Source organism: Sorghum bicolor, chromosome 4 (genome assembly GCF_000003195.3).
Source record: "Sorghum bicolor cultivar BTx623 chromosome 4, Sorghum_bicolor_NCBIv3, whole genome shotgun sequence".
Lineage (NCBI taxonomy): Eukaryota > Viridiplantae > Streptophyta > Magnoliopsida > Poales > Poaceae > Sorghum > Sorghum bicolor.
In genome coordinates, this window is record NC_012873.2 from 55,574,674 (window position 1) to 55,583,626 (window position 8,953).

The 8,953-nt window shown below is 42.7% G+C and overlaps 1 protein-coding gene across 1 annotated transcript; it reads left to right on the forward strand.

The window, feature by feature from the left end:
- LOC8056486 (myosin-1) lies at positions 214–8,031 on the forward strand. Its single transcript, XM_002452352.2, has 8 exons — positions 214–503; positions 585–791; positions 896–3,976; positions 4,475–5,318; positions 5,433–6,091; positions 6,366–6,510; positions 6,617–6,695; positions 7,574–8,031. Exons 1-8 carry the CDS (start codon positions 351–353, stop codon positions 7,674–7,676), a joined length of 5,271 nt encoding a protein of 1,756 aa, XP_002452397.1. The 5' UTR covers positions 214–350; the 3' UTR covers positions 7,677–8,031.

The following is an 8,953-nucleotide window of genomic DNA, read 5'->3' on the forward strand; positions in this document are numbered from 1 at the left end:
GGCACAACACAAATGCGCAGTGGATTCCTGCGGGGTGCACCAAGCACGTAGTACTCGCGCGCCGACAGGTGGGCCCTGGGTCGCCGAGCCGCTGACATTACCATATTGACAAATCACTCCCGCCAGCTCTCCCACTGCCACCTGGGAGGCTGGGACCCATGTGTAAGCTCTCCAGCTGCAGGCGTCACGCATCCGGGTCCCAGGAGGCCGGGACTGGCCCACAACCCATCGTCTCCACCGAACCAGACATTCCACCTGACTCGCTGCTCTCCCCCGCGTAGCCGATGGCTTGATCGGATTCGGATCCCCCCACCCGGGTCAGATCTGTCGACGCCGCCGCCGCCGTCGCCATGGGCGACCACTCCGACTCCGATTCCTCCCCCAAGTCCTCCTCCTCCTCGTCCTCCCCCTCCGCGCGCCGCCGTTCCTCGCCGCAGCGCGGCCGGGCCCACTCTGACGAGAGCGGCAGCAGCGACGGCGTCCTCGTCGAGCTTCCTGCCCAGGTATGGCGCGAAGCCGCCTCCGCTCGGATACCACGGGTTTTGGACCGACGGCTTCTTAGAGAAGCTTCTCTCGCTCTGCAGGAAGCGCGGAGCCCCGGGGCCGACCCTGACGGCGGCGTCCTCGTCAACATGCCCGCTGACGACGCCACCAGCGGCGAGACCTTCGAGGACGCCCCCGACGATCTCGCGGCCTCGGGATCGCGCTCCGCACGCTCGCTGGACGAGTCCATGGCCGTCATCGACTTCCCTGAGGTGTCCAGCACCAGCGCCGAGCTCCGCAAGTACCAGGTGCTGCTTCCTCTTTCCTCTCCGATCGGATTATATTGGTTTTGTGCGTGGTTTTGCTGCGGAAGCTCTAGTTCGTGATGTGACGAGCAATGGTTTTTGTTCAGGAAGAGAAGGAGGCGTTTGCGCGGGAGGCAGTGGCACTCCGGAGGTTGCTACAGGAGATGGTGGGGCAGGAGGCTTCAGTTGCGTTGCATGGAGAGGACGCTGATGAGACACTGTTGCATTCGATGCTGGACGACTGCTCGAGGCTTGTGCTTGAACTTAACTCGGTGGCACGGGCCAGGGAGCAGGAGATTGAGAGCCTACATGCAAGGGTTGCAGAGGCAGAGGTATCGAGGGAGGTTGCTAATGTATACTTGGGTTCGTGGAGAGAAGGGTCTGAGCAAGCTGTTGGGCGGATGCTTGCATCAATTGATGCTGTGGTTAGGCAAGATGATGCCAGCTTTGAGGGTGCTGACCAGGATGGGATTTCTATTCTGGAAAGGAAGACTTCATTGCTAGTGGAGAGGTACAGGCAGGTCTCGATGGGTATTGAACAGCTTGAGCAAATTTTAGCTGAGGTGAAGCCAGGTTTTGTGACCACAGGGCAAGGTGACCTTTCTACCACCTTAAGTATTCTTGCAGATGAATTGGTTGGTAGCAAGAGAAATGAGGTGGATTTACTGCAGAAGATGAATGCTTTTGCTGAAGAGAACAAGGCACTCGCTGATGAACTTGAGGAAGCGAAAGCTGCTAGGAATGCAGCGAATGCTGAGGCAAGCAAAGCAAAGGCAAACTTGGAGCAGATGGAGCATAAGTTATCAACGACTAAGGAGAAGCTCAGCATGGCTGTTACGAAGGGCAAGTCACTGGTGCAACACCGTGATTCTTTGAAGCAGGCCTTGGCTGAAAAGACGGGTGAGCTTCAGAGTTGCATGGCGGAGTTGCAAAAGAAGTCTGATGCCCTGCAAGCAGCTGAGAGTAGGGTTGAGGAGCTAAGGGTTTTTCTAGATGAAAAGACGGATGAGCATGAAAAGTGCTTGGATGAGCTTCGAGAAACGTATAGTGCATGGGAAGCTGCTAAGACCAGCATCGAGCAACTAAATGAAGCAAACAGTGCCCTTACTTCTCTGCAGGCTTCCCTTTCACTAAAGGATGGTGTTCTTGAACGCATTGAAGAGATCATGTCGGAGGCAACATTTCCAGAAGATCTTCTTTCCTTGGAGATGACAGACAGGTTGGGATGGTTAGTTGAGCAGAAGAAAATTGCAGATATGATCTTCTCAGAACACCACAAAGTTAAAGAAATCTTGAGCTCAGTTGACATTCCACATTCGGTCTTAACTGCTGAACTTGATTCCCAGATCAGTTGGCTTGCCAGCTCACTGAACCAGGCCAAAGATGATGCCGTCCGGTTGCATGATGAGTCTGCTGAAATGTTGGCTAGACTGGCTGCACATGAATCAAAGTTGGTTTCAATGCATGAGGAAATTGACCGTTTGACAATTATTCTACTGGAAGAGAAACAGGAAAAGGATATTCTTGTAAATGAACATTCTGAATTGATGTCCCTATACAACGCTGGTGTTAATAAGTTGGCTCTTGTCTCATCACAAAATAATGAGCTGCTAAAGGCATTTGTGGAATTTTCTGATGTCACATTGGAGGGTAGTGAGCCTATGGATATTGCTGAATTGGTACAGCAGGGCCTCAGAAACATCCAACAAAGAACAAAATCTTCTCCTATCGAGAGTGACAGTTTTGAGAAGCTACAGGCATTACTATATACCCTAGATCAGGAAACAACACTATATAAGATGATTCTTGAGGAAGACATGATTGGCAGATCTGAGAGGACTGGTGAACTGCAAAGAATGGCCGAGGAGATTCTTGTTCTGAAAAATGAGAAGGTCTCACTGCAGAAGGAGCTTGAACGGGTGGAGGAGAGATCAGCATTGCTTAGAGAGAAGCTGTCAATGGCTGTAAAGAAGGGCAAGGGTCTGGTACATGAGCGCGAAGGACTCAAGCAAGCCCTCGACGAGAAGAGTTCTGAAATAGAGAATTTGAAACAAGTTTTGGAAGGGAAGAGCTCTGAGATAGAGAAGCTAAGGCATGCTCTGGATGAAAATAAGTCTGTAACAGACAATGTGAAGCAAGTTTTGGACGGGAGAAACTCTGAGATTGAAAGGCTAAAGCATGCTCTGGATGAGAGTTGTGCGGAAACAGAAAACCTAAACCAAGCTTTTGTTGAGAAAACCTCCGAAGCAGATAAAATAAAACAAGAACTGGATGCAAAGAACATGGATATTGAGAATCTAAGACGTGAGATAGAGTCAAGAGAATCTGCCATGACAGATCTCAGAGAGCATGTTGAGCATCTATCGTTGCAAGCTGCGCATTTGGAAAAGCTGCAAGTCGATATTGTTACCCTTAATGATGAAAAGGTGAAATTAGAAAGCATGTTGGAAGAAGCCAGAGCATCCTGGGGCACTCTTGCTGATTCAGTATCAGGCCTTACTCTTCCTATTGATCAGCCTTTTGAGGAGCCTATGGAAAAGTTTAGCCAGATTGCCCAATATGTCCAGGAATCTCAAGTTGCTAAGAGTTCTCTTGAAAATGAGCTACACAAAGCAAATGAGCAAATTACCTTTCATGCTAGCAGGCATTCTGACACCCTTTCTACCATAAACATGTTAGAAGATGAGTTGAGTAAACTAAAAGATCATATTTCTTCCGTTTCTGAAGAAAAACGTCAAATACAGTTACATACTTCTGCTGTACAGGAGAAGTTGGAGAAAACAAATGAGGAACTGGCAATCAATTTCAGGAATCTTGAAGATGCCAACACCACCATTAATTCACTACAAGATGCACTGTCACAGGCTAGAACAAATATTTCTATTCTTGACGCTGAAAAGAATGAAGCTGAAGCTAAATATGAAACAGAAATCAACGCTCTTAATGCTAAGCTAACCAAATGTTTGGAGGAGTTGGATAAAACTCATGGGCACTTACAAAGTCATTCAACAGAACATCATGGTTACCTTGAGAAGCTTGGCGTGCTTATAATGGATGATAGTCTCTTGTCTCTGATAGCTGAAGAATATGGAAAGACAATCAGCAGCTTGAGAGATATGTGCCTTATAGTCAAGAGTATGCATGAGCAGCTTTCTGTGAAGGGTTTTCAGAATGGTCCAATTGTGGAGGTAAATTTTTCCTTATGATGATGCATTTTTTAGGATTCCCTGTTCTGTGCAGTGAAGTGAGATAATTTGTTGGTTTATTCATCTTGTTGGCTTTTTAGAGCTATCTATACACTGTACTTCGAACAATGCTTGGGCTGAGTTGTATGCTTTGTCTAATCATCATGGTTGCTAATCTAGTTCTGTGTTATCAGACCTGTCAACTTTGTAATGTTATTCTCAGTGTGTGCAATTGCTTCCCACCAGTAAACAAGATAGCTGAACAAGTAAGAGTAATCTAATTAAGAGCATTCAACATGGCACATCTAGATTCACTTAATACATTATTTTGCCTGCATGCACGAGCGATGAAAGAGGTGGATCTTAATCAATTGTAAACTCCCCTCCCCATCTTAGAATATACCTTTTTCTCTTTTGTTTCCCTTTAGTTTGCTTTATAATTCTTGCCAGGTATAATGATTGTGCTAACTTGACCTCTCCATGGTCACAAAATGTAAGCAGGATTCAGAACTCTCAACACTTTTATCTCTTCCGGACTATGATAGCTTTGTTAGAGAAAGATTGGTCAATAACAAAACTAGAAAAGGGAATATTGATGACACTTCATCCTTCTCTACTATTGTTGAACAGTTGAGCAACCAAGCTGAATACTCTTCAAGTTTTTTAAAAGATTTGTCAACCTACATGAATAGCAATATTATTGTGGTGCTTCGTTCACTGCAACTAGTGAGCAACACCTTTGTTCATACTCTAGAAGAGCATGACATGTTGAAGATTGAATTGGGGAACAAGGATGCTCATAACAGAGCTCAAGAATCTGAAGTGCTTTCTCTACAAAAAGAGCTGAGAGCAATGTCATCAAAATGTATTTATTGCATCCAACAAATTGAAATTGTTTTTGATGATATGGTTGGTCTTGGATATGCAATAGACTTGGCTACAGGCAGCTCAAGCATAGGGTCTGAACTAGAAGTAACTGTGTCTGATCTGAAGAATGAGGATGCCAGTGATTATAATAAGGTGGCTGATACTTTGCTTGCTACAATTGACACACTTAAGTCCAAGTCTGAAAAATTATCTGCCATTAAGGGGCTTGTGATGACTTCATTGGATGACTTCAAAATGAGGTTGAAACAAGCTGAATCTGCTGCTGAAACCGCTTCACATGAGCATCAGTTGTCTGTTGAAAGGGTATGCATGCTGGAGAAAGAACTCAAAATATTACAGGATGAATGCAACAGAATGGAACTAAATATGCAAGAATATAAGGAAAGGGAGGGTGCATTGAAGGCAAGGGAGTTAGAGTTGCTATCAGTTGAGCACACTCAAATTTCTGCAGACAGAGGTAAAACTGTGTCACACTAGTAATTGGAGGTTCTTATATTCATTATGTTCTTTTTGTTTCAAACTTATATTTACCTGTTTCATCTTGCCAAACTCTTTTTCTTGAAAAATTCAGGTATAACTGACTATGCAATTTCAAAAGATCAAATGGAAGCCCTTGTTGAGAAGATAAGTAAGTTAAATATGCTGTCAGGCGAGTCAAATGTGCAAAGGGAAGAGGCTACATTCTCTAGTCTGCTTGACAAACTTTTTGTTGTCATTGATGAATTCAGTGCACTTCAACGTGAGGTTGAGACCTTAAGATATGAAAACGAAGATTTACAGTTAAATATTGAGTCCTATACTCGTGAACTTGAACAGCTAAGAGAGGTCTCCAGAAATAGTGATCTAATTAATAGAGAGTTGGAATCCAAAGGAAGTGAACTTCTTGAGGTAACCGTTAGTATGGAGCGAATGATTCAGCGGTTAGGATATCTTGGAGGAAAAGATGTACAAGAAGATAACAAACCTGCTACCACACAAGCTCTCTTATCGAAGCTGGAAAAACTAATAATTGCTTCAAGTACTGAAGCAGGGAATGCGAAATCCATAACACAGGAGCTGGGAGCAAAACTGCAGTCAAGGGAAAAAGCAGTTGATGAGCTATCAACAAAAGTTAAAATGCTTGAGGATTTGTACCATGCGCGACTTGCTCAGCCAGAAGCTAGTAAAGACAGATCATTTGAAGCATCTTCCTCAACAATTGGTTCAGATATGTCTGAGATTGAAGATGTGGTAAGTCTTGTTTCTGCTTGTACTTCTGTTATTAGTTCTCCTTTTCAATCTTCTGGCATATGCTATTGGCATTCACAATGTTTAGCAGTAATGTATTGTTCTTTTGTTGTGATATTCACTGGTCATATATGATTAACATTGCCTTTGTTATGTTGTTTCTGATGTTAGTAGTTTGTCAATGTGTTGCTCAGGAGCTATGCTTTGCATCCTAGCTCAGCTCTTCACAGATGTGATTAAGCATGTTTATAATTTGGTGGTTTGAACTACTCTGCAGGGACCAGTGGGCAAGGCATCAGTTTCATCTGTCTCTACAGCTGCGCATGCTAGAACAATGCGGAAGGGGTCATCAGATCATCTTGTGCTCAACATTGGTTCAGAGTCGGAACGATTAATTGCTGCACAGGATTCAGATGACAAGGGTATTGCAGCCTTCTTTTGTGCTTTTGTTTTTGTGCGGAACAAGGAGGGGGGAGTTCTGCTAATTTTCTAATGTGCCTAACAGAACTTTATTTCTCATCTTTGAAGGGCGTATAAAATCACTCCATACATCTGGCTTCATTCCAGCTCAGGGAAAGCATATCGCTGATAGGGTCGATGCCTTCTGGTAAGCTGATTGCACAACAATGAATAATCTGTACATGTGTGTTGGAAACTTAAAGAGTTAGGTGAACCATGCTCGACATTCTCTCATTCCCTTAGGCTCTAGTGGTTCAGTAACTTGCGCTTCTTAGCTCTACAGGTTTCAATGAATTTCGTAAAATGGGTATCTGCCTTCTTTTTTAAAAGATAGAAGGAATGCCTCCATTTCTCCGATGCTAAATGATTCTGTGAAATGTATGTATATATAACATAGGCTCCAAAGAAGATTACCTGCACCCTGATAATTCTAGCTGCTATACCCTTTACTTGTTACACTGAGGAGTTACCACATGTCAGTTTTTGATACTGCCTTCTGTTTCCAATAGTGACAAGAGCATAGCAAGCCGAAATCGGTAGTTAGATGCATACAAAACTTCTGGTCAACAGTCTCAGGAGAAACAAAACGACCTTCACAAATACTAGTAATCCAACACTGGTAGGACTTAGGAGCATTTACCAAGCCCAACCAGTAATTAGGTTATCTAGTTCTCTTGTTTTGTTTGTTCTCCTAAGACATTGTATCTGATCATGAAGTTTCAGTACTATCTTCACAAATATTTTGGTCTAATTTCGATACCTGGTTAGTTAAAAAAAATCGATACCTGGATTAAAATAGTTTGCATAATTTCATCTGGCTATTTGTTTGCACTAGATGCTTTATATTTCTGCATTTATGACTGGGCTCACTGGAAAGAAGAGTTAAATTCATAGAGCATGACAAGTCAAATTTATCCATTCTCTTGATCAATTGATGGTTGGGCTCTGATGATTGTGTACGAGGAGAATACTGCATCACACTTCAGGAGGTCCGTTATGGTTTAATCAGCTTGTGTCTTCCTGTAGGGTCTCGGGGAGCCAAATTCTGATGAACCGGCCACGAGCAAGGCTAGGGCTTATGTTGTACTGGCTCGCTGTGCACCTATGGCTGCTGGGCAGCATCTTGTGACGCTGCTTCTCAGTACCGAGACCCACCTCATAGCATAATTGTACAATAGCACGTGTTAACAGTTTCTTCTTTCTTTCATACAATACTTGGTAGATGTTAGAATGTCAATTCTTTTTCATTTTCTCCCTCCTGCTCAGATTTGTAATTGAGCAGTATGTGTTAAATTTTTCGCACACAAAGATGTAATGTGCAGAAAAATAACATTCTTATACTGAAGAAGTCAAGAAGTGGTAGTTGTAGTTGTAGTTATAGATGTAGATGTGGTCCTGAATTCCTGATCACCTGATGAGTCCCATCATCGCAAATTCGTTGTTTCAAATGCAAGCGTTTGAAGTCTGACAATATTTTCCCCTTACGTGCAGCTGAGGTCGGTGAGACCTTATGGGTCGACCTTTGACGTATTATTTTTAGAAATGTATATAATTGACATCTTTTTTTGCACCTACCTCATGAATATTTTTCGATTGGAGGTCATTGGTTGTACAATCACAAATCTTTCTTCTAACAACATAAATAAGTATACGTTATCATGAATCTGCGTAGTTTCATAGGGCATAAATCTTCATTGCATCATTTATGCTTTTTCACACAATTTGTAATGGAAAAAATAGTGTTTCAACCAAACAGCAATAAAAATATAATTTAAATACATCTTTAACATAATCTATATAACCTATATAGATGAAAGCCACTAGCAATCGTTAATTGCTTTCTGCAGCAACGCACAGGGACCACCTAGTAATATAGCTATATATTCAGCGTCAAATTTATCACGAAACCAATTTTAAATATTATTTTCTTTCCATTTTAGTTTATTTTTTTCACATACTCATCTCTATAAACACACGTATGCAAACCCTAGCATCGTTAAATCCCAGAATATATATTGAAAAATGCGAGCATCTGTGCCAAGTCAAAAATTTAAACCTGGTTAGACAAGATCCACCATAAGGCAACCAACTAATCTATGATCAGTTTGCTTCTGTCCAGTTTAATTGATTTTTTTGATCGAATCTAGTTTAATTGATTAACTGAGTTGTCTCATCTGCAGTCTTTTGTTCTGGTCATGTCCCACTCCGGTCTTCACTTATCAATGGGTAGTTCAAATTTCAAGAAAAGAAAAAGTCTACTTTTACTACCCTAACTTTCACGAAAGTTCGTTTTTTCTCCCTCAACTCTAAAACCGGACAAATCACCTCCCTTAACTTTTCAAACCATGTATTTTACCTTCTTGGAGCGGTTTCGAAGGCAATTTTGCTACAGTGATGGTGGTTTTG

Bases quoted from the DNA above. Each gene is read 5' to 3' on its own strand.
- LOC8056486 (XM_002452352.2), top strand. From the start codon at position 351: ATGGGCGACCACTCCGACTCCGATTCCTCCCCCAAGTCCTCCTCCTCC. The intron at 6,092-6,365 runs GTAAGTCTTGTT...ACTACTCTGCAG, and splicing joins TGTCTGAGATTGAAGATGTG to GGACCAGTGGGCAAGGCATC. The intron at 6,511-6,616 runs GTATTGCAGCCT...TCATCTTTGAAG, and splicing joins ACAGGATTCAGATGACAAGG to GGCGTATAAAATCACTCCAT.